Source organism: Ranitomeya variabilis, chromosome 5 (assembly GCF_051348905.1).
Source record: "Ranitomeya variabilis isolate aRanVar5 chromosome 5, aRanVar5.hap1, whole genome shotgun sequence".
NCBI lineage: Eukaryota > Metazoa > Chordata > Amphibia > Anura > Dendrobatidae > Ranitomeya > Ranitomeya variabilis.
Genome location: NC_135236.1, coordinates 667,618,864 through 667,645,113, shown reverse-complemented (window position 1 = coordinate 667,645,113; position 26,250 = coordinate 667,618,864). Strand labels below are relative to the sequence as shown.

Sequence of the window (26,250 nt, the reverse complement as noted above, 5' to 3'; positions counted from 1 at the left end):
CACAAGCTGAAAGGGCAATATTATTCTCCCACTGTTTTTTTAGTTTTTTTTTTTTTTTTTCAGGGAGAATTAGAAACCAAATAATATTAAAAAAAAAAAATAAATAGGCTTTCTATGGCCCACTGAATGAAAGGGAGAGAGGTGGCACACCCAGGAGTCAAGACTGGCACACAAGCTGAAAGGGCAATATTACTCTCCCACTGTTTTTTTAGGTTTTTTTTTTTTTTTCAGGGAGAATTAGAAACCAAATAATATTAAAAAAAAAAAAAAATAGGCTTTCTATGGCCCACTGAATGAGAGGGAGAGAGGTGGCACACCCAGGAGTCAAGACTGGCACACAAGCTGAAAGGGCAATATTACTCTCCCACTGTTTTTTTAGGTTTTTTTTTTTTTTCAGGGAGAATTAGAAACCAAATAATATTAAAAAAAAAAAAAAAATAGGCTTTCTATGGCCCACTGAATGAGAGGGAGAGAGGTGGCACACCCAGGAGTCAAGACTGGCACACAAGCTGAAAGGGCAATATTACTCTCCCACTGTTTTTTTAGGTTTTTTTTTTTTTTCAGGGAGACTTTAGAAACCAAATAATATTAAAAAAAAAAAAAAAAAAAAAAAAAAATAGGCTTGCTATAGCCCACTGAATGAGAGATAGCACACACAGCAGTGGCACACAAGCCCTGACTGAGGCCAATATTTTTCTCCCACTGATTGATGTAGTGTTTTTGTGTTGAGGTAGAATTTAGAACACAAATCACGGAAAAAATAAATAGGCTTTCTATGGCCCACTGAATGAAAGGGAGAGAGGTGGCACACCCAGGAGTCAAGACTGGCACACAAGCTGAAAGGGCAATATTACTCTCCCACTGTTTTTTTATGTATTTTTTGTTTTTTCAGGGAGACTTTAGAAACCCAATAATATTTAAAAAAAAAAATAAATAGGCTTTCTATGGCCCACTGAATGAGAGGGAGAGAGGTGGCACACCCAGGAGTCAAGACTGGCACACAAGCTGAAAGGGCAATATTATTCTCCCACTGTTTTTTTAGGTTTTTTTTTTTTTTTTCAGGGAGAATTAGAAACCAAATAATATTAAAAAAAAAAAATAAATAGGCTTTCTATGGCCCACTGAATGAAAGGGAGAGAGGTGGCACACCCAGGAGTCAAGACTGGCACACAAGCTGAAAGGGCAATATTACTCTCCCACTGTTTTTTTATGTATTTTTTGTTTTTTCAGGGAGACTTTAGAAACCCAATAATATTTAAAAAAAAAAATAAATAGGCTTTCTATGGCCCACTGAATGAGAGGGAGAGAGGTGGCACACCCAGGAGTCAAGACTGGCACACAAGCTGAAAGGGCAATATTACTCTCCCACTGTTTTTTTAGGTTTTGTTTTTTTTTCAGGGAGACTTTAGAAACCAAATAATATTAAAAAAAAAAAAAAAAAAAAAAAATAGGCTTGCTATAGCCCACTGAATGAGAGATAGCACACACAGCAGTGGCACACAAGCCCTGACTGAGGCCAATATTTTTCTCCCACTGATTGATGTAGTGTTTTTGTGTTGAGGTAGATTTTAGAACACAAATCACGGAAAAAATAAATAGGCTTTCTATGGCCCACTCAGTGAGAGATGGCACACACAGGGATGGCACTGTAGCAGAAATGCCAATCTTAATCTCCCACAAAAAAAAAACAAAAAAAAAAAAAAAACTGTCCTACAATTACTATCTCCCTGCAGTAATGTAAGCCAGGTATGGCAGGCAGCAATAGGAGTGGACTGATGCACAAATTAAATAAAAAGTGTGGACAAACAAAAAAGATAGCTGTGCAGAAAGGAAGGAACAAGAGGATATGTGCTTTGAAAAAAGCAGTTGGTTTCCACAGTGGCGTACACACAGCAATACAGCTATCACAGAGCCTTCTAGGGCAGCCCAATGAGCTACAGCGCTGAGGAAAAAAAAAAAAAAATAGCTTCCACAGTCCCTGCACACCGAAGGTGGTGTTGGACAGTGGAAATCGCTGCAGCACAAGCGGTTTGGTGGTTAGTGGACCCTGCCTAACGCTCTCCCTGCTTCTGACGAAGCGGCAGCAACCTGTCCCTAAGCTCAGATCAGCAGCAGTAAGATGGCGGTCGGCGGGAACGCCCCTTTATAGCCCCTGTGACGCCGCAGACAGCAAGCCAATCACTGCAATGCCCTTCTCTAAGATGGTGGGGACCAGGATCTATGTCATCACGCTGCCCACACTCTGCGTTCACCTTCATTGGCTGAGAAATGGCGCTTTTCGCGTCATTGAAACGCGACTTTGGCGCGAAAGTCGCGTACCGCATGGCCGACAAGCACAGGGGTCGGATCGGGTTTCATGAGACGCCGACTTAGCCAAAAGTCGGCGACTTTTGAAAATGATCGACCCGTTTCGCTCAACCCTACTGACATCAGTGGAAAAACCATTGGAAATCCTGGCTCTGCATGACATCTCAGCAATCCTCAACCAAACCCAGCTAAAACATCTCTCCACCGCCAGGCATCTTCGCCTCCAGTGCTCTCTACTCCTGCCCAACAATGTCACCATCTCCAAATGCACAGTCCTCAATTCGCCCACTCTACTCCCACTCCCAAGGGGGGATACAGATACGGATCCTCAGATAAAAAGTCTGATCAAAATCTGCATGATACCTTCTGCAGGGATCTGAATTTGCTCCGGACGGATGACCATGATTGCTTCAGCATCATGCAACAGGAAACAGCAGGACTACCCAAGATGGCAGAAGAGCCACTGACCAACCCAGAGTTGATCCTCTATGTGGATGGCTCCAGATTTGCAGATGATGAAGGAAGATTCCACACGGGAGGTGCAGCGACCAGCAATCAAGAGATCCTGTGGTCCAGAAGTCTGCCGCCCAGTCTGTCAGCCCAGGAAGCAGAACTGATAGCGCTGATGAAGGCCTACCAGATGGCAGAAGACAAGACTGAGAAAATGTATACCGATTCAAGGTACTTGCATGGCATAGCACACGACTTCGGACCCATCTGGGCTGCAAGGGACTTCCTCACAGCAAGCGGAACAACCGTGAAGCATCAATGGAGCCATTAAGGACCTGCTGAACACACTTCAACTTCCAAAAGTGGTGACAATGCTAAAAGTCAAAGCACATGGAAAACTGAACACAGTAGGGGCACGAGGCAACAACATGGCGGATATGGCAGCCAAAGAAACAGTCAAGGGAAGACAATATGGACAAGTGGAAGAGGTCGTAGAGCCGGACGGCTACTACAGGACGGCTGAAGACAGGAAACCTGACAAGATGACATCCTGTGATCTGCTCAAAAAAGCTGCAAGAGCAAGCCCCAAAGGACAAGAAGGAATGCTGGATGCAGAAGTGAGCAACACATGAAGAAGGAAGGGTATACTAAATGGACTACAAACCCTGTTTACCCCGAAGCATGTACCCTATGGTGGTCCAGTGGGCACATGGGCCCACACACAGATTAAAGACACAGATGAATGATCCGATTGGTGCTTACTGGTTCGCTCCAGAAATCTCCACCCTAACAGCCAAATTCATAAACAGCTGTCTAACCTGTGGCAAATGCAACCCTGGAAGAATGAAGAAAGTTCCCACACATCAACTTGCCAGACCACTGTACCCCCTTCCAGAGGATCCAGATAGACCACATCCAGACGCCGCCAAGTGGAGGATTCGAATATGCCCTTGTGGTCGCGGACGTGTTCTTAGGATGGCCAGAAGCTTTCCCAGTGAGGAACCAGTCAGCAAAGACTACTGCAAAGAAGCTACTCTCAGAGACGAGATATGCAGCTATGGGGTCCCAGAAGTGATAGAGAGTGACCAGGGACCTGCATTCACAGCAAACCTCACATGAGAGATCTAGTCAGCAGTAGGGTCAGACTTAGGCCTACACACTCCCAATCACACTACTCAGTGTTCAGGCACACTCCCAGAGGCCCAGAAAAGCTGTCACCATATGAAATTTTGTTTGTGTCTAGTCCCAGGTTAGGGGTATCCTTTCCCTTAGCAGCTGATTATGCAATATGATACTTTGTCTGCTTATGTAATTGAACTCACCAAGAAACTTGCTAACATCCATTCTCGAGTTTTTTTCTTCATTGCCAGATCCAGATTCAGTGTCCGGTATGCACTCCTAGAAGCCAGGAGACTGGGTGTTGGTGAAAAAGCTTGTAAGGAGAACACCACTCGATCCCAGATTTGATGGTCCTGCTCAAGTGCTGCTGATGACACCAAACTCTGTGAAACTGGAGGGAAGACTCGCTTGGATCCACTCATCGCATGGCAAGAAAGCTCCCCTACCAGAAGATGACACCCAAGCCAGAATGATGTCGTGGATGCCCTGCCTGACCGAACAGATGACCTACCTGATAAAGACTGCACATCGCTCACTACACCTGCTATTGACTAAGAGACTGATTGCAACGAACCCCCGTTAGGGACAGATCTCCTGACCGCCCATTTGCGAAAAGTCTGTATGGAGTGGGGCACAGGCGTTAGGCTTGTGTCAGTTCGCCAACAGCACAAAAGAGTTGCAGCGCTTTGGGACAGGAGGCTAGGATTAGGGCAAGTGATATCTAAGGGGGGCTTGTGATAGAAATATATATATCATGTAGATCTCACTTGCATGTATACTCCTCTATAATCAAATATATACTTATATGCTCACAGCTAATATATATATTATAATCAATGGTTTAAAATGGCTGACACAAACTGAACTGATATAAGCCTGATATAACCCAGACAGATCATATGGTGTTTTTCCATCTTAAAAACAGGAAATCGGGTCAGATGTCTGAGATAATGCCTAGAATCTAGCTGAATCTTGCTGAAACGGCAGACCAACAGTGTCAGGTGTCTCCACTTTGTCCTAGACAGAGAACTCGAGTTTAGTTGCTTGATCAGCAGTCATATGAGCATTAATCACAATATTCCATATATGTTTAGATAACCAATGACAGAGGAGCTAGACAATATGGTAATTAACTAACCACCCCTGACAACCCCTAACCACTCCTTTCTATGTGAAAATATAAAACTATGTATGTACAATAAAGTATCAGTATTGATGGAATGTTGTTCTGTCACAGTTGTGTACAGTCCATTCTTGATGAGCGCTCAAAATACTCAGTCTAATTGGGAGCGGCCACAGCACACACAGGGATATATTTATCCAACCCTAATATTTCCATAACAGTATATACTATATACAGGAGGAGATGACACACTGGTATATACTATATACAGGGGAGATGACATACAGGTACATACTATATACAGGGGAAATGACACACAGGTATATACTATATACAGGAGGAGATTACACAGGTATATACTATATACAGGAGGAGATGACACACAGGTATATACTATATACAGGAGGAGATTACACAGGTATATACTATATACAGGAGGAGATGGCACACAGGTATATACTATATACAGGGGAGATGACACACATATATACTATATACAGGGGAGATTACACAGGTATATCCTATATACAGGGGAGATGACACAGGTGTATCCTATATACAGGGGAGATGACACACAAGTATATACTATATACAGGGGAGATGATACACAGGTACCGTATATACTATATACAGAGGAGATGACACACAGGTATATACTATATACAGGAGGAGATGACATACAGGTACATATTATATACAGGGGAGATGACATACAGGTATATACTATATACAGGAGATGACATACAGATATATACTATATATAGGAGGAGATGACATACAGGTATATAGTATATACAGAAGAGATGACATACAGGTATATACTATATACAGGAGGAGATGACACATAGGTATATACAATATACAGGAGGAGATGACATACAGCAGGTATATACTATATACAGGGGAGATGACATACAGGTATATCTATATATATAATTGTCTAAGGGTTTTTCCGTCTGTCTGTCTGTCTGTCTGTCTGTCTGTCTGTCTGTCTGTCCTGGAAATCCCGCGTCTCTGATTGGTCGAGACAGCCAGGCCTCGACCAATCAGCGACGGGCACAGCATGGCGACGATGATGTCATAATGGAAATCCCACGTCTCTGATTGGTCGAGGCCGCCAGGCCTCGACCAATCAGCGAAGGGCACAGTATCGACGTAGATGTCATAATGGTTGCCATGGCGACGATTATGTCATAAAGGTTGCCTCGACCAATCAGCGACGGGCACAGTCTGCCGCGAATTCTGGAATCATCATTGTCTATATACTACGGGGACATGCATATTCTAGAATACCCGATGCGTTAGAATCGGGCCACAATCTAGTATACTATATACAGGAGATGACATACAGGTGTATACTATATATAAGGGAGATGACAAATATATATATACTGAGGGGAAAATGAGAGGTGTGAGGTGAAAACGAGGGGTGTGAGGTGAAAATGAAAAGGTGTGAGTGCAAATTGAGGAGTGAGGGAAAATAGTGGAGTGATCGGAAAATGACAGATGTGAGGTCAAAATGACAAGTGTTAGGGGGGAATGAGAGGAGTGAGGGGGAAAATGAGAGGTGTAAGGGAGAAAATGAGAGATGTGAGGGGGAAAATAAGAGGCGTGATGGGAAAATAAGAGAAGTGAGGTGCTATAACTAACCACAGATATTTACTATGCCCAGGCAACGCCGGGCTCTTCAGCTAGTATATATGTGTTTATATATATATATATATATATATATATATATATATATATATAAGTAACGCCAATGCACACTGATCCACAACCATGAATAAGACTCTTCTGAGCTGAAACGCGTCGGTGTATTCACGCAGAGCAGAGCCGGATATCACCATCATTTTATTCATTTCATTCTTCAATAAATACTGGACTTTTTATTCACTTTCCTGCCATCACACTGGATTCTTTTCTTTGTGCATTTTGAATACTTTGGGTCATAAAAAACGTCAGCGAATACGACAAGGCAAAAAAAGAATAGTGACTTCAATAAATCAGAAATGATGACTCTAGTCTATATTTTTCTTAGATGATGGTACATTGTGGAGTGGAAGAGGGAGGATCAGAAAGATCAGTTCTGGAGGGACCTTCGGCAGCAGAGAGAGAATCTAGATCTGGAGATGATCCATAAACAGCAGGAGAAAGATGAGAAGTATAAGGTGAGTACGGTATATATTACAAGTGCGGAATTATTTGTGATTAGATAATTGCCTATCTAATATGTTACTAAGAATTTGTAATTTCTTCTGCATTATTCGTAATTCATGTAATTTCATTTTAAGCAATTCTGTGATCTGTTTTCCCAATCTCATAGGAGCTGCTCCACAGCCAGATGATTACACGACAAGAGGCTGCTATCCAGGACCGGAGAAGACACCAACAAAGGCAAGAAGGATCCTAGAGCAGAGTCTCCAAGAGACTGGAGCAATTCTACCAGCTGACTGAGTGGGTGTTCCAGAGGGACAAGGATTTAGAGCAACGTCTCAAGGAGCAGAATCTGCAGGTGCTTCGATCAGCCATGGTTCTTTGACAACATCTGCTTGTGTTTTCTTAAAGAGGAACAAAGTGGCTCAGGGGTTAACACTGAACCCTTGTAACACTGGGGTCCTGGGTTCAAATCCCACCAAGGACATCATCTACAAGCAGTTTGTACATTCTCCCCGTGTTTCTGTGGGTTTCCTATGGGTTCTCTGGTTTCCTCCCACACTCAAAAGACATGATGATTATGAGTGATGATGATGTCTGCAAAGCGCTGCAGAATATGATGGCACTGGCATAATAAATAATACATAAAATTCTCCTGACAGCCATTCACACCATGAGCAGAGAGTGTCCTTAGTGCGATAACATGGCAAGCCTTAATAATAAGACCTGTTCTTTTCCATAAAGGTGTAATTTTGCCGCAGTTCTTCTGAGTCTGACAATGTTTTTCTTTTGTTCTTGCGCCTCTCCGTTCCTGAGATATGACCTCTTCTTCCCTGCATATATTTTTATACAAGTGGGTGTGGTTTAAAATTTTTGAATTCTTGAATATTGCGCCTATTTGGCTAAAAAAAATTAGATTTATATTTAAGTAAGAGAGGGTCATATCTCATGAACGGAGAGGCGCAGGAAGAAAAGAAAAACATTGCCGGATTAAGGAGAACAACGGCATTCACACCAAGTGAAAAAGATCGGCACGTTTATGGCAAGTGAGAGCTCCTCTTTACAGGGATTGTCTAAAATTTAAAGAAAGGATTCTGCTTTTCTTGAAAAAAAAATGACTCCTTTCTCGTCCACTCAGGTTTTGCAGAATTGAAGTAACAGGGGTTGAGTGGTAATAGCAGTTTCTAGATTTTAGCATTATGGACAACTCCTTTAAAGATTAGGATCAAACAATCTTCCTCATTACCTCCGGGGGCACCACGAAGACTATAACACAGTCCCACTGTTTTCACGAGTCCTGTAGGCTTTTTAGTAGTGTCCACGCATTACACCTCCTCATTAGACATCCATACTAGTATTGTTTTGGGTGGTCCCAGCAATCATACATGTATCAGTTGTCATTAGGATGTCACACATTATACCACTAACTCCACACTATTCAGCTTTTTATCACCTTTATTAGCATGATTGTATGCAAAAATTTGACAAAGGGATAATCTAACATCAAGATATATTCTGGCATATGCCCTAAAGGGGTATTCCCATCTTCAAGACCCTATCCCAATATGCAGTAGGTGTAATAATAACAATATTAGCAAATACTTCCCATTTGAAATATAGTATAGTTCACCTGATAACCTATGTCGCTTACACCACGTGCAGGGCATTGCAGTAGCTTAGGTATCCACAGTTACTACCACTCATATAGTGACAGATAGTTGCTAGTTGTCATAACCATGGATACCTAAGCTAAAGCAATGCCCTGTATATGAGGTAAGGGACATAGCTTATCAGGAGAACCACAAAATCTTTTTAAAAGCAGTCGATTGGTCAACCAGCTTTTTCAAAATCAATATTCAAGTGGCAAATGTACAAAAAAAAGCAAAAAACGCCAATATATTAATTTGATGTGAAACTCCACCAGTAGCATCAATGTATATATATTTATATTGTGAATTATGTAGCGTTTTTTCTTATTTTTAAACTTTTTTTAATAAAGCAGAAACAATATCATCGATAAACCATCAAAATTAAATCAATCAACAGAAATCAGTGTTATTATAGTGGCAAATACTCATGTGCACTCTTCGGCCTAAGACAACCCTTTTCTAAAAGAAAGTCAATGTAGCAATCAGTTGATCACCGTGGGTGTTATTACTTAAAGTAAATGTATAATTTTAGCCTATAATTTATAGCTAATTAAATCGAGATGTTAATGCACATTGGATACAGGAAATTGTGGTCTGGAGGTGACGTATTGACTTTTATAGGAGCAATGTGATCGTGCTCTGTGACCTGTGCAGGGGTCATTGTGCAGAGAGGTCAACAGCTGTGTCCATCACCTATTGTCAACCATGAATCCTGTATGATCTGTTACCTTTATTGTAATCCTGTCTGTGATGGTTTAATGACTGCTGAAAAGGGATTTCTACAGAACAGTAAGTCAGTCTCACTGAGGCTCAGCGGCCAAAGCATAAACTTTTTTTTGTATTTAGACAATGCATAGAAAATCGTAAAAATGCTTACTATAAAACTTAACTTTCACATGTTTTATTTCTTGTAAGTTCTTATCTTCAATGAGCTATCTATGTAGCACCCACCAATGTGTACCCCAAATACACATAATGCAGCATGAAGGGGCTCGGAGAAGGTGGCAGTGAAGGTGTGTAAGTGTCTGATGGGGTCACACAGCTCATAAAAGGACAACTGCCCGGCCTCATAATCCAGACATATCCTGACTCTATCACTGGAGATCTTGTCAGGTAACAGGATCACTTTACTGTCATGTCTTACGGAATACTCATTATTATATCTCCTCAAACTCCAGGACTTGTTATTATCTCCAATGTATGACTGCAGCCTCCTCCCGTCTATACTGGGATAACACATCCCCACCCTCCAATACCCTGATCTACTGCCCTCCACATCCCAGTAATGTCGTCCTGAGGTAAATCCTCTCCTGCTCATCACCTGATAACCCTGGAACCTCTCTACTGTTTCTGGACGATTCTGATTCTCTTCTGTCCAGGTCGCAGATTTCAGGTCGTCTGATATAAGGAGATTATTAGCAGCGGTGGTTACATCCAGTAATATGTCTGCAGGACCCTCCACATAGATCCCGCTCCTTATACCTGATATTACGTCACATAATGTGTGTAATGTGTGTGAGATCTCAGCCACATCCAGGTCATCTCCATCATGGGGCTGTTTATCATGTCCTCCTGTGTCCTCATCACCTCCCTCCTCCTCAGGATCACACAAGTCACCGGTGTCTGGTTCCTGTAAGACAGTCAGTGGATCCGTCATGTTACACAGCTCCTCAATGTGTCTCATCTTCCTGGACAGCTCGTCCTTCTTTATTTCCAGCTGATGGATCAGAGCAGACAGTGACAGTGACTCTTCCTTTTCCTGCCTGGAGATCTCACTCAGGACCTTCTTCTCCAGGTCGTCCACCCGTCTCCTGATGTCTGTACACAGGGCAGTGACTCTCTCGGCTTCTCCAGCTGCTTTTCCTTGAGCTTTTCTCCTGCGCTTCTCCAGACTCCGGACTCTTTCCTCAGTCTTCTCTCTCTTTATGATCAGTTTCTGGAGAACATTTCTCCATTTTTTCTTTTTCTTCCCAGAGGCCTCATCCAGTGACTCCATTTTATGTCCATTATGTTTCCCAATCAAACTGCAGGACACACAGATACAGATGGCATCCCTAGTACAATAATACTTTAAAAGTTCCTTATGGACAGAACATTTCCTTTTCTCCAGAGAAGTGCTGGGATCAGATAAGACGTGTTCTGGTGATTTGTTGTGAGATCTCAGGTGTTTATCACACAGAGAAGCCTCACAGTGTAGACAGGATCTAACAGCAGGTACAGGAGAGTCCACACAGTAAGTGCAGCAGATCCCGGTGATCTCCTCTCGTTCTTGCTGAGTAATCAGGAAACGTTCTGCGACATTATGGAGATTTATGTTCCTCATCAGTGCCGGCCGCTCCTGAAACTCTTCTCTGCAGTCAGGACAGGAATAAACTCCAGACTCGTCCTGTGTATCCAGCACACGACCAATACAGACCCGGCAGAAGTTGTGTCCACATCTCAGTGTTACAGGGTTCTTAAATGTAGATAAACAGATGGAGCAGAGCAGCTCGTCTCTCAGATCAGCAGACGCCATGGCTGACGGAAGAAGGAAGAAATGAAACTGAAAGTGTCTGTTACTCAATACTTAGCAATGTTGAAGTTACATCCATTCACTTAAAGGGAACCTGTCACCCCCAAAATGGCTGGTGAGGTAAGCTCACTGGCATCAGGGGCTTATCTACAGCATTCTGTAATGCTGTAGATAAGCCGCCGATGTTACCTGAAAGAGGAGAAAAAGACGTTACATTATACTCACCCAGGGGCGGTCCTGCTGCGGTCAGGTCGGATGGGTGTCTCCAGTCCGCTCCGGCGCCTCCCATCTTCATTCCATGATGTTCTCTTCGGGTCTTTACGCCGCGACTCCGACGCAGGCGTACTTTGTCTGCCCTGTTGAGGGCAGAGCAAAGTACTGCAGTACGCAGGCGCCGGGCCTCTCTGACCTTTCCGGCAGCTGCGCACTGCAGTACTTTGCTCTGCCCTCAACAGGGCAGACAAAGTATGCCTGCGCCGGAGACGCGGCGTAAAGACCCGAAGAGGACGTCATGGAATGAAGATGGGAGGCGCCGGAGGAGACCGGAGACACCCATCTGACCAGACCGCAGCGGGACCGCCCCTGGATGAGTATAATCTAACCTCTTTTTCTCCTCTTTCAGGTAACATCGGTGGCTTATCTACAGCATTACAGAATGCTGTAGATAAGCCCCTGATGCCAGTGAGCTTACCTCACCAGCCATTTTGGGAGTGACAGGTTCCCTTTAACTTCTCGAAGAATCTGGCACCAGATTTTTTATACCCCTCCTGAGAGAATCATGATGTAGGGGCAAAGACCCTAATTACAGCAATTTATCACTTCCTTTATTGGGTCCTGTATTTTTTTTTATTAGCCCCTTCACGACATTTGACATAAATATACGTCATGGTGGGGAAAGGGTTCACGCAAAATTACATAAATTGATTACAAAACTATGACATAATCTCATAGCTGACCTTCCACCATCATGGCCAGGTGAGAGGCCCTCACAACCATTTAAAGCCTCTAAATGCTGTGATCGATATCAATCACAACATTTACGACGCTGGGAGAGGGAGGGGTGCTCCTTGTTCCATCAGATTGGCACCCCTGTAAAGTTATCGCAAGGACCCTATAGCTGCCATGGCAATGAGGGGTCGTCCTGACCACATCCTGTTCACCCAGCTTAGAGCATTGTGTAAGAAGCTTGTGGCAATGCAGCACTGACAGGTATAATGCATTCTATTGCATTAAAACAGGGATCAGACTAATGAAAGTTAAAGTCCCATAGAGGGACTAAGTAAAAAAAAATAATAAAAATATAAAAAAATAAAACTATTTTGTAAAGTGCTATGTTATGTATAGTGCTGCATATAAGGGAAAAATGTGCACGGTGCGCATAGCGTGCCGCTATCGCTGACGTTTTCCATGTACAGATATGTACCAAAGCACCTGTGTGTTACTTACATGACCTATCACAGGTTTTATCAAAATGGATTATGTCACATGTCGCGTGATACATCGGGGTGGGGAGCTACACATTCTAAATCCGAGGCCATGGCTATTCTTAATCTGCCCCTGATTGGCTAACATTTATCCTGCTGTCTACACTGAGCTCTGACACTGGGGTTTACGTGTAAATCTCTGAAATATGTGATTCAGGCGGAATCCATGGCTGATGATTCCTATAATAAGGCAGAAGGAGACACTATAGATGCCGTCTGACCCTTAATCCGGCGGTGTCCATCTTTTAAGCGTACATGAAAGAAGGACACAGCGGAACAGAGGCTGATGAATTTCAGAGTATGGAATCGTCCAGGGTTTAATCTGAATCCCATAATTCGGACGTTTAGATGGGAACCGAGATGTAAGTGCTCAGCGTAGAGCACAGGATAAATGTGATCCAAAATATTATGTAAAATGTTCCCAATAAAAGCTTTAACTCAATCCACAAAAAAGCAAGTCCCCAATCGGTTCCATCATGTGTCAATGGAAATATAGGAGCTTCCACACAAAGGTTCTGGAAAAGAGCTATGGCTCCTCGCCCCGCAAATGAAATCCAGTGAAGTCTGCTCTACCAAATTCAAATGTACCTCTCCCTTCTGAACCCCAGTGTGCCTAAACCACATTTTTGCCATGTCTGTAGCAACGAAAGCCTGCTTAATTTATGGGTGCATGTCTCCAGAAGCACGAGTTGGGCATAATGAATTAGTCACTATAACGTACCAGTCAATACAACAGCAGCTTGCAATTTTCACTTGGAAACATCCCCTGCTGCTTGCTTCTGGAAAACACCAATGGAGTCAAAATCGTCACTCACTACACCTGTAGGAAAATTCTCCAAAATGAGGTCACTTAAGGGGGGATTCTGCTCTTCTGGCACTTAGGGGCTCTGTATATGGAGTCCGCAATCTGTTCTACGATAATTTGTCAAACATTCAAATAGGGCTCCGTCCCTCCTGAATCTCGCTGTGTGGCTAAGCAGTACTGTACAGACACATGGAGTATTTCCACTTTCAGCAGAACACTTGTGACAAATTTTGGTGCCATTTTTATCCATGTCTCCTTGTGAAATTGTAAAATTTGGTGCTAAAACAACAATTTTAGTGGTAAAAATGTAATTATTCTTTCCTCACCACCCAATCGTATAAAGTTATGTGAGGCGCATGTGGTGTCAATATGATCACCGCACCCATAGATTAATTCATTGGGGGCGTAGATTGTAAAATGTCATAACATATACAGGGGTTCTGCTGTACTGGAATCTCAGGGTCTCTGCCAATGTGACATGGTACCCTCAAACCAGTGCAGCAGAAGGTACTCCAATTTGGCGCTCCTTCCCTTCTGAGCTGTGCACTGTGCCTCAAATATAGCTTTCGAACACATATGGGGTATCGGTGTACTCAACAGAAATTGGGTAACAAATTGTACCATTCATTTTCTCCTATTACCCCTTTTAAAAATTAAAAACTTGGGGCCAAAATAATATTTCAGTGGAAAAAATGGTAATTTTCCATTTACTCAGCCTAATGTTATACAATTTTGTAGATTAAAAATGCTTATTACAACGCTAGATGAATTCTATGAAAGTTGCAGTTTCTAAATTGGGGTCACTTGTGGGGGTTTCTGCTGTTTTGGCATGTCAGGGTCTCTTCAAATGTAACACGGCATTCACAATCTATTCCAGCCAAAATTGAGCTCCAGAATTCAATTGGTGCTCCCTCCCTTTCCGAGCCTTGCCGTGTGTCCATACAGTAGTTTTCCACCATATATGGGGTCTCGGTCTACTCAGGAGAAATTGCAAAAGAAATTGTATGATCCATTTTTTCCTGTTACCAATGTGAAAACACATTTTTATGGACAAAATCAAATTTTTTGTGGGAAAAATGTATTTTTTAATTTTTACGGCTTAACTTTATAACATTCTGTGAAGCACCTGTGGGTTCAAGGTGCTCACCACACATCTAGATAAGTTCCTTGAAAGTGTAGTTTCCAAAATTTAGTCACTTGCGGGGTTCAATTTATCCTTATGAAAATGCAAAATTTGGAGCTAAAAACCATTTTTGTGGAAAAAAAGTAATTTTTTTATTTTCACGGCTCAACGTTATAAACTTCTGTGAAGTACCTGGGGTTTCAAGGTTCTCAATACACATCTAGATAAGTTCCCTGAGGGGTCTAGTTTCCAAAATGGTGTCACTTGTGTGGGTTTCCACTGTTTAGACACATCAGGGTCTCTTCAAACTCATGGTGTCTCCAATCTATTCCAACTAATTTTGCGTTCTGAAAGTCAAATGGTGCTCCTTCCCTTCCGAGCCCTGCCATACGCCCAAACAGTAGTTTTCCCCCACATATGGTTTATCGGCGAACTCAGAAGCAATTGCATAATAAATATTATGGTCCATTTTCTCCTGTTACCCTTGTGAAAATGCAAAACTTTCAGCCAAATTAACATTTTTGTTTATTAACCCCTGAAGGGTTAATAAACTTCTTGGATGTGGTTTTGACCTCTTTGAGATGTGCAGTTTTTAAAATGGTGTCACTTTTGGGTATTTTTGTCATATAGGCCTCTCAAAGTGACTTTAAATGTGATGTGGTCCCTAAAAAAATTGCTCTTTTAAAAAATTTTGTTGGAAAATTGAGATATTGCTAATCAACTTTTAACCCTTCTAACTTCCTAATAAAATAATATTGTTTCAAAACTGATGAAGATGTAAAGTAGATAAGTGGTAAATGCTATTTATTAACTATTTTTGTGGGACATAACTCTTTGGTTTAAGGGCATAAAAATTAAGTTTGAAAATTGTGAAATTTTTGCCAAAATTTTCACACATAAAGGGAAAAAACATCGGCCTAAATTTACCACTAACATGAAGTACAATGTTTCGCAAGAAAATATTCTCAGAATCAATGGGATCTGTTGAAAAGTTCCAGAGTTATTACCACGTAAAGTGACACTGGTCAGAATTTAAAGTAGGCTGGGGGGTGAAGGGGTTAAAAACTGTAGCAGCTCTCTGAATGCTGAGCTTTTTATAACCCCGCCCACACCACTGATTGGCAGCTTTCTGTCTACACTTCATGGTTTCACGTGAATTCAAACATTTTGAGATTCTATTTGCTGTTCGAAAAAAAAATGACCAGCACCATTTCTTACACTAGCGAAGCATCAGAATGCAGGAAAAGGTCACTTTGCGTTGCCGTGCGGGCCATCCCATAATGCCCTGCAGGTGTTACATCTTCTGGATTATCATACTTTGCACAGTGGTGGTCAGAACCTCGGTCATTAGAGTTTACCGGTTCCCAGTGGGACACAGTTTGTACGGCAAAGTTGTTTCCATCCCTAGAGTCACTGGTAAGTCTCCGTACACACATTGCTGTTTTATTGCGTTTTTTTTTCTGCTCAGATTTGTCACACAAGCTGAAGGATTATCTAGTGCCAGCAAAGTGAATGAGATTCCTGAAGTCTCACGCACACCTTGCTTATTTTTTCCTTGCAAATTTGCAGCAGATTTAAATCTGTAGCATGTTAATTCGTTCAGTGTTTTTGATGCAGATTTTACCCAGGAATGAGAAAACATATGAAAAACTCATACGAAAAAACGGATCAAAAATGCATCAAAATAGGTAAAAAACTATGCATAAAAAAACCATGTTTTTTTATGCTGCACTTTTCCAGCCAACACATCAGTACTTGGAGCAAATTTGTGGCAGAATCTTATGCTGCAAATACTGAACGTGTGCACATATCCTAGATCTCCTGTAGAGTGTAAGCTCTTATGGACAGCGAGGTCCTCTCTCCTGTAGAGTGTAAGCTCTTATGGACAGCGAGGTCCTCTCTCTCTCCTGTAGAGTGTAAGCTCTTATGGTCAGTGGGGCCCTCTCTCTCCTGTAGAGTGTAAGCTCTTATGGTCAGCGGGGTCCTCTCTCTCCTGTAGAGTGTAAGCTCTTATGGTCAGTGGGATCCTCTCTCTCCTGTAGAGTGTAAGTTCTTATGGTCAGCGAGGTCCTCTCTCTCTCCTGTAGAGTGTAAGCTCTTATGGTCAGTGGGATCCTCTCTCTCCTGTAGAGTGTAAGCTCTTATGGTCAGTGGGGTCTTCTCTCTCCTGTAGAGTGTAAGCTCTTATGGTCAGCGAGGTCCTCTCTCCTGTAGAGTGTAAGCTCTTATGGACAGCGAGGTCCTCTCTCTCTCCTGTAGAGTGTAAGCTCTTATGGTCAGTGGGATCCTCTCTCTCCTGTAGAGTGTAAGCTCTTATGGTCAGTGGGGTCTTCTCTCTCCTGTAGAGTGTAAGCTCTTATGGTCAGCGAGGTCCTCTCTCCTGTAGAGTGTAAGCTCTTATGGACAGCGAGGTCCTCTCTCTCTCCTGTAGAGTGTAAGCTCTTATGGTCAGTGGGATCCTCTCTCTCCTGTAGAGTGTAAGCTCTTATGGTCAGTGGGGTCTTCTCTCTCCTGTAGAGTGTAAGCTCTTATGGTCAGCGGGGTCCTCTCTCATCTGTAGAGTGTAAGCTCTTACGGTCTGTGGGGTCCTCTCTCTCCTGTAGAGTGTAAGCTCTTACGGTCTGTGGGGTCCTCTCTCTCCTGTAGAGTGTAAGCTCTTATGGTCAGTGGGGTCCTCTCTCATCTGTAGAGTGTAAGCTCTTATGGTCAGTGGGATCCTCTCTCTCCTGTAGAGTGTAAGCTCTTATGGTCTGTGGGGTCCTCTCTCTCCTGTAGAGTGTAAGCTCTTATGGTCAGTGGGGTCCTCTCTCATCTGTAGAGTGTAAGCTCTAATGGTCAGTTGGGTCCTCTCTCTTCTGTAGAGTGTAAGCTCTTATGGTCAGCGGGGTCCTCTCTCTTCTGTAGAGTGTAAGCTCTTATGTTCAGCGGGGTCCTCTCTCTCCTGTAGAGTGTAAGCTCTTATGGTCAGTGGGGCCCTCTCTCTCCTGTAGAGTGTAAGCTCTTATGGACAGCAAGGTCCTCTCTCTCCTGTAGAGTGTAAGCTCTTATGGTCAGTGGGGTCCTCTCTCTCCTGTAGAGTGTAAGCTCTTATGGTCAGCGAGGTGCTCTCTCTCTTCTGTAGAGTGTAAGCTCTTATGGTCAGTGGGGTCCTCTCTCTCCTGTAGAGTGTAAGCTCTTATGGTCAGTGGGTCCTCTCTCTCTCCTGTAGAGTGTAAGCTCTTATGGTCAGTTGGGTCCTCTCTCTCCTGTAGAGTGTAAGCTCTTATGGTCAGTGGGGTCCTCTCTCTCCTGTAGAGTGTAAGCTCTTATGGTCAGTGGGGTCCTCTCTCTCTCCTGTAAAGTGTAGGCTCTTATGGTCAGTGGGGTCCTCTCTCTCCTGTAGAGTGTAAGCTCTTATGGTCAGTGGGGTCCTCTCTCTCCTGTAGAGTGTAAGCTCTTATGGTCAGCGAGGTCCTCTCTCTCCTGTAGAGTGTAAGCTCTTATGGTCAGTGGGGTCCTCTCTCTTCTGTAGAGTGTAAGCTCTTATGGTCAGCGAGGTGCTCTCTCTCTTCTGTAGAGTGTAAGCTCTTATGGTCAGTGGGGTCCTCTCTCTCCTGTAGAGTGTAAGCTCTTATGGTCAGTGGGTCCTCTCTCTCTCCTGTAGAGTATAAGCTCTTATGGTCAGTGGGGTCCTCTCTCTCCTGTAGAGTGTAAGCTCTTATGGTCAGTGGGGTCCTCTCTCTCCTGTAGAGTGTAAGCTCTTATGGTCAGTGGGGTCCTCTCTCTCTCCTGTAAAGTGTAGGCTCTTATGGTCAGTGGGGTCCTCTCTCTCCTGTAGAGTGTAAGCTCTTATGGTCAGTGGGGTCCTCTCTCTCCTGTAGAGTGTAAGCTCTTATGGTCAGCGAGGTCCTCTCTCTCCTGTAGAGTGTAAGCTCTTATGGTCAGTGGGGTCCTCTCTCTTCTGTAGAGTGTAAGGTCTTATTTTTCTCTCTTCTCTCTCCATGTGTATTTTATAAGCAATTAAAAGCTTTCAAGTATTAAAATTTGTGTAAATTTATTGACCCCAAATTGAATTTTTTGGGAAATTTAGGCAAAATATTTTTAAAGATTTGCTCATCTCTGTGCAGCAAGATTTTTTTTCATTTCCGAAAACCATATTTTTTTCGTTTATTTTTTCTATAAATTTAGCCAAATGAAGGCTTGTTTTTTATGGCATGAGTCTATCTGTTAACATCATTATTTTGGAAATTAAGGTAGGGAATACATTTTTTAAATTAAGTTTTGGACAACAATAGAAATACAACAGCAATACCAATTCCTCATCTTCAGGGGGATTTCTTTTTCATCCATTCCCTTTGTGATAAATATAAATGACTTTATATATTTATGATGCAATTTGTTACAATTACAGCAATGTTCCCATTATAAAGAGTTTCTATGATTTATCACATCACTACATTACTAGTAACATAAGATTTTTATTTTTCAATTGATGGAGCCTTATAAAGTATTATTTGTATGACGACTTGTTGATATCATTGGTAAATTTTTGAACACAGATTACTTATATTAACTAAATGATTATTTCCAGGTCCAATTTTTCAGCCTTATTTCTTTCTGTTTTAAGAGAACCTTCCACAAAATGTTTCATGTTGAACTGAACACACAATGTAATGGTGGATGCAGAGCAGAACAAAATGTTGTTTTGTGTTGCTTTTTTAATCTTGCCTCTCTGTGGCTGAGCTATTAGCAACCAAAGTATCTGCCACCTAATGAGCTAATTATTTGTAAGTCCAAGTGAGTGTTATCAGTTAGTATTCATTGGGGGCGTGTACTTCTTCTCCCTCTACAATGCTGACCAATCATAAGAAGGCAGTCACACTCCTCTACCATAGCTTAGAGCAGGTTTCTCAGTTTGTTACATGTAATGATCTCCTGGTCTAACCTCCTGCATGCTTAGAAAATGCTGGGAGAATAGAACAGGTGACTAACACCTTTTATATAAGGTCTCAATAGTCATTTTGGAAGATGGAGAAACACAGCTGAGTTTAGCTATAGTCAACTATTTTCTCCATACAGGAGGCGTCTTGAAGCTGACATCACCAAAAAAGTCTGTTGTATGAAGTATCACCCTCATATTGAACATATGGGATTGATTATAACTGGGGAAGTGAGAAAGAACTGATACTTCCACCTCCATTGAAGTAGGACTTCACAATGAACCTATGGGATTAGAATCATAGAATCATAGAATGTTAGAGTTGGAAGGGACCTCCAGAGTGATCGTATCCAACCCCCTGCTCAATGCAGGATTCACTAAACCATCCCAGACAGATGTCTGTCCAGCCTCTGTTTGAAATCTTCCATTGAAGGAGAACTCACCAACTCTCGTGGCAGCCTGTTCCACTCATTGAACACCCTCACCGTCAAAACGTTTTTTCTAATATCTAATCAGTTTCATTCCATTGCTTCTAGTCTTTCCATGTGCAAATGAGAATGATGATCCCTCTACACTGTGACATCCCTTCAGATATTTGTAGACAGCTATTAAGTCCCCTTTTAGCCTTCTTCTTTGCAAGCTAAACATTCCCAGATCCCTTAACCAGTCCTTAGTAGGACATACATTGCAGTCTGCTCACCACCACCATTATGATTAATTATAACTGGGAAAGTGATGCAGAAAAAAGGAGATCTGGAGGCGCTTCCGTACACGGGAGGATCCCAACAGGAAATCCAGGTATAGACAAATTATCCGGCTACGGTATTTGCTTTGCTATATTTATTATCCAGCACTCAGGCTGAAATAAGCATGTCCGCATGTAAATGGACCATATTATATATGATAAGTAAATAAAAAAACATTGCATAGGCGTTTCAGCTGTAAAATCCTGATGAAGGTTTTTCCTCGGTTCTTTTATCTAAAATATCTGTTTGACTGTACTGAGACGCCTTAATGAGGACTTCATTCAACAAGCGGTTCAGATATCCTCTCCTGTGGAATCTATTAATTCTGTTGTCTTGATCTTAAAATCTCCTTCCTTACTATTAATTTTACATAAGCACAAAAATTGGCTATAAGGGAGTGACTTTTCTACATAGTGAGGATGAGCGCTATTGTAATGCAAAAGAGAGGTTGTCGCTGTAGCCTTCCTAAAGATCTTGTCATGGATCATTCCTGCTGAGATTTCCACATGGACATCTAAAAAATTCAGACTGAGAAGTCAGATGGATCATTAATAGATATACAGTAAGTGAACAACAGAAATTTTCAGCATTCGCACCGGACAGTCACTGTTGGGACTTGGGAGCTGAACGCCGACTTTCTGCTAAAGTCTGGAGTAGTCTTCAAGGTCAGGATATATAGAGAAAGACAGAGAGACAATAGACTCGTGTGACACAGCATTCAGATCCATGGAAGTGTCTTCATACACGAAACCGCCGTCGCCTGACAAATTACAACTGCTCCCTTTCCCTGACCGCATATTTTTAGGACTTCAATAAAGGAATAATTTTGAGTGCTGCTCTTGCCTGTTATTTGTTTTTAAATCCTATGACCAGCCCCATATGAGCTCACCAAAGGCGTAACCTTGACCTAATATAAAGCAGAAATTGCGGTTTTGTATTTTGTCAGTCCTGGAAAGTACAGCTTGCTGTGGATTTTGTCCGATTTCCTAAGGAGTACCACCTTCCGCTATACTCGTTGCCATTTGTGAAACATCAGGCTTAGTAATTCTCTTTAATTATCTCTTTTCTTTTATGTAATTGTATGTATTGTATCATTTTGTCCCATTTTGTAACATCTTTGTATATTTTTTTTAAACACTGCCTATCTTTCCGGATTAAATATATAAAATGTAATTGTTTCCTGATCCTTTTGCTCTGTAAACCGCACCCCTGAAGCCATACACTACCTGTAATGGATGGTCAGTTAGCCTTTATAAACAATTGGTGGTGGCAGCTGGTAGTTCTTTTGTTATTGTGGAGTTGGCAGTAACTGTACCCGGCGTACATATATACTGTATCTACATATATATTCATTGCATTGGAATCAGAGGTATATATACTATAGACTCACTGTGGGTTCCCCAATAATGGGCCTAGTAGTGGAAACAGCTGTGGACTCATCCATCACTTATCAGTCAATTGCGTAATTGTCCTGACGATTGGAGGAGCGGAGGTGCATCTCCCTGGCAAGATGGTGGCCGCAGTTGGATCTGTGTGAAGTCTCAGGTGTTATCCTTTACAATATGCATATCGCTATTATCAAAAGGGTTAAATATCTTGGGTCAGAGTTATTTATGATCCCAGTCATGACACTGGGATATTGGCTGTCAAATACAGCTGGATCCTACTAGTGATGCTTTGGGCACATCTCCTTTGTTCTCTTCATTACTGAGCCATAATACTATGGAGATTGACAGGAATGTCCCACTTACAGCAGTCAACTTTTGTAACACAAAGCATGGAAGTGAATGAAAATAAAAAATTAAGATGATAACCACCACCTCTCATGCAAGTAGTGTGTGCTGGAAACACCAAAGTATAAAAATACAAAGATCATCTCTAAACTGAAACTATCTAAGAGTAGACCCTCAACAGCCACCAACAGATGAATAAGCCGTTAACAGGAACTGTTGAAAAAATTCTTTACACTGTCACACCCTAAACATTGGCATCCAAGTAACCTTACACCGATAGAAGAGCCAACTACAAATATCTCCTTCTAGGTCGTCTATTGCATTCGGTTTCTCTGTTACAGCTTCTAAGCTGATAGATACAAATAATCTTCATATCAATGGCTCACAATTCTTGAAATGTTCCGGGGGTCAGAATATTTTTGTCTTCTCTACATCCAGCTTTGTTGATATAATCATGCGTCACATGTTCAGCAAGAAAAAAGGATTATTCTGTCTCTTTTGTTTCATGGTGCTGATTTAGCCGACCGGCTCAGCCAGTCTGTCCAATATAAAGAGCAATGAAGACCAGGATCTTGGAGCGAGGAACCAGTGCGACCGAGTGTGTTTAGGAGTGAACATGGAGTGGAGACCTGGAAGGTTTGAGATGGATTAGGAGAGAGTAAAGGCCCCGTCTCACTAAGCGATTTACCAACGATCACGACCAGCGATATGACCTGGCCGTGATCGTTGGTAAGTCGCTGTGTGGTCGCTGGGGAGCTGTCACACAGACCGCTCTCCCCAGCGACCAACGATCAGGGGAACGACTTCGGCATCGTTGAAACTGTCTTCAACGATGCCGAAGTCCCCCTGCAGCACCCGGGTAACCAGGGTAAACATCGGGTTACTAAGCGCAGGGCCGCGCTTAGTAACCCGATGTTTACCCTGGTTACCAAAAAAAACAAACACTACATACTCGCCTTTCGGTGTCCAGGTCCCTTGCCGTCTGCTTCCTGCTCTGACTGAGCCGCCGTACACTGAGAGCAGAGCGCAGCGGTGACGTCACTGCTGTGCTCTCACTTCTCACTGTACGGCCGGGACTCGGTGAGAGCAGGAAGCAGACGGCAAGGGACCTGGACACCGAAAGGCGAGTATGTACTGTTTGTTTTTTTTTACATTTACGCTGGTAACCAGGGTAAACATCGGGTTACTAAGCGCGGCCCTGCGCTTAGTAACCCGATGTTTACCCTGGTTACCAGTGAAGACATCGCTGGATCGGTGTCACACACACCGATTCAGCAATGTCAGCGGGGCCTCAACGACCAAAAAAAGGTCCAGGCCATTCCGACACGACCAGCGATCTCGCAGCAGGGGCCTGATCGCTGGTACGTGTCACACATAGCGAGATCGCTATGGAGGTCGCTGTTGCGTCACAAAACTTGTGACTCAGCAGCGATCTCGCTAGCGATCTCGCTATGTGAGACGGGGCCTTAAGATGGTGCTGTGGACAGAGGGTGAGGGCCTACATTTTAGCAGGCAATTTTTCCTAGAGACAAAAGACAACATAAGGTGGGAAAAAAGAAAATATGGGTTTGGGCAGGGGGAAAAAATTAGACAAAGATATGTGTATGAAAAAAAAGATTGATGTGAAGTGATCTTCACAACAGAATTTGGATGGCACAGTCTCTCTGGGGACAGTTGATAAGTTGGTCTTGTTGTTATGGTAGTTGGTCAGTTAACGGCCAATGTGTTATTTCTCAGAGGCTGGCCAACTATTAGTTGGTGAGGACATGGTTGTAGTCATAATGCTACACCACTATTTTGAGTGGAAACTCAACCATTATTGGCTGCAGTTGCATAGTCTGTACCTAACAATTAAATTGCACACCAGTGAAGTACAGTCCAAGGTCACTAGTTGGCGAACAGTTCTCTGTAAAGATCCCCAGTAGAAGACCGTAGAGCAGTCAGCCATGCTGCATAATGCAGAGTCTCCTATTTGATGCCAATCTGTCTCTTATTATGAGGTCTTCTACCTTCTCCAAACATTGTAATGAAAATTAGGCCTCAGAACATTTGACAGTAAATCAGTGTTGGGTTGTGAGTAACCCTAGGCCGAAGCTAGATTCCATCTCCTCTAAACTGGTAATGAGGTAATACTTCACTGTTCACCTCAGGCACCAGAAAGGCTAGGGGCACCAATGTCTTCAGTAGTGCAAGTAGCCCCGAGTCTAGATTCTTAGCAGCAGACTTCCCTTTTAAGGGGCCATGTAGATATGCTGACAACGGCCATTAAATGCCCTCCAATCTGCAACATGCAAGCCAATACTCAGTTGTTTGTGGATCGTGTTTAATGCCAGCAGCCAACCACACTACTATATGCATAGAACGATGGTTCTGTGTGCATAGAACATCATGGTATCAGCAGCAAGCAGCCACACACCTTGCAGGGTGCGGGAGCGCCACTTAACAGCCTCAGCCACAACGCCACGAGCAGCTTCTAGATTCTAGACACCAAGGGTCCCTCTTTATATTCTTCACCCTCTACTCTTGCACCAGAAACCAAGTAACCTCATGACTAAGACCCAGGAGGGTCGAAATGTTGGGTTTTGAATTAGATTATACTATTTCACTGCTTGTGGCTTGCAATTTTTTGAAATTATCTTTGGAATAAATTTTGTAAACACTCTTGCAAACTATCAAAGAGAGTGTGCAGTGATTCTCTACTATTACTTTTGGGGCTATCACAGTCCGTTCCACCTGCACCTCATACTCTAGACCAGAGTGCACACCATTTTCTCCTTATTTTGCTCATTAGTCTGATGACTGCTGACCTGTTTAATAATCATGAAACGAGCATCGATTGGCATGCACATTCCCAATTATTACCCTGTATAAATAGACCCTAAGGGCCCTTTGCCACTATCTTTCCATCTTCCTGAAGAAGTTAACTCAAGAAACGTGCGTTGGGGTGGAGGGAGATCCCACATCATACTCTGCTCAGCACATGTAAGTTCTTACTACTACTTTGTTTCCTTTATTGTGATGCACACTTTTTTGCAGCACCTTACACCTTTATTAAGGATCATTCATTTTAATTACCTACATCTATATTAACTTTCCTCTGCTCTACTGTGGTCTAATATTAAGCAGGATCTCCTGCATTTTCTCTGTAGTATTGCAACCTCTGACTATTTCTGTGTGACTTTCCTGGCAACATATCTAATATCCATATTTTCCAGGATATCATGTAATTTGTCATCCTGATTGTGTACACAATACTAGGTTGTGATACGGATCATCAAAAAATACACCCCTATGGTTAATCAGGATGACAAATTACAATATTCTTACATTTCGTCATCTGTTCAGGGACTTTTGCATATTTGCGACTTGAAACTGTGAAGGAATTTATGTCCATTTGTTTAGCAGTTTGTAAATTATTATTGTATATACAACTTGTCTTATTCACTCACTATTGTTTTTAATGAACTTGTCTTTATCTTTCCGTGTGTCATGGGTTATCATTCCAACAGGTAATTTCACTTTGAATTTGGAATTAACAAACCCACGTGGTGAGTGATGTGTCAGTGTGGCCTGGCAGTGATATATATACATAAGTAAGGCCAATACACACTGATCCACAACTATGAATAAGACTCTTCTGAGCTGAAACGCGTCGGTTGTATTCACACAGGCCAGAGCCACATATCACCATCATTTTATTCATTTGATTCTTCAATAACTACTGGACTTTGTATCCACTTTCCTGCCATCACGCTGGATTCTTTTCTTTGTGCATTTTGAAGACTTTGGGTCATAAAAAACGTCAGCGAATACGACAAGACAAAAAAAGAACAGTGACTTCAATAAATCAGAAATGATGACTCTAGTCTATCTTTTTCTTAGATGATGGTACATTGTGGAGTGGAAGAGGGAGGATCAGAAAGTCCAGTTCTGGAGGAACCTTCGGCAGCAGAGAGAGAATCTAGATCTGGAGATGATCCATAAACAGCAGGAGAAAGATGAGAAGTATAATGTGAGTACGGTATATATTACGAGTGCGGAATTATTTGTCATTAGATAATTGCCTATCTAATATGTTACTAAGAATTTGTCATTTCTTCTGCATTATTCGTAATTCTTGTAATTTC

At 42.4% G+C, this 26,250-nt stretch overlaps 1 protein-coding gene and 1 long non-coding RNA gene across 4 annotated transcripts in view; one reads left to right on the top strand and one right to left on the bottom strand.

Annotated features, from left to right (window-relative positions):
- Positions 1 to 26,250, top strand: part of LOC143776884 (uncharacterized) — a 44,826-nt gene that overhangs the window by 17,964 nt on the left and 612 nt on the right. The window contains exons 1-2 of one of the 3 annotated variants that reach the window (XR_013215943.1): positions 25,102 to 25,671; positions 26,006 to 26,135. This is a non-coding gene — a long non-coding RNA (uncharacterized LOC143776884). Of the gene's footprint in view, positions 1 to 6,925; positions 7,168 to 25,101; positions 25,672 to 26,005; positions 26,136 to 26,250 lie in introns of those variants that run through there. The other 2 variants (XR_013215945.1, XR_013215944.1) reach the window with 2 other exon arrangements.
- Positions 8,517 to 11,402, bottom strand: LOC143776882 (E3 ubiquitin/ISG15 ligase TRIM25-like). The gene has a single exon (XM_077266700.1). The coding sequence runs from the start codon at positions 11,315 to 11,317 to the stop codon at positions 9,704 to 9,706; it is 1,614 nt and encodes a 537-aa protein (XP_077122815.1). The 5' UTR covers positions 11,318 to 11,402; the 3' UTR covers positions 8,517 to 9,703.

What these genes read in the sequence shown, in the direction of transcription:
- LOC143776882 (XM_077266700.1), bottom strand. Translation starts at nt 11,317, where the DNA reads ATGGCGTCTGCTGATCTGAGAGACGAGCTGCTCTGCTCCATCTGTTTA.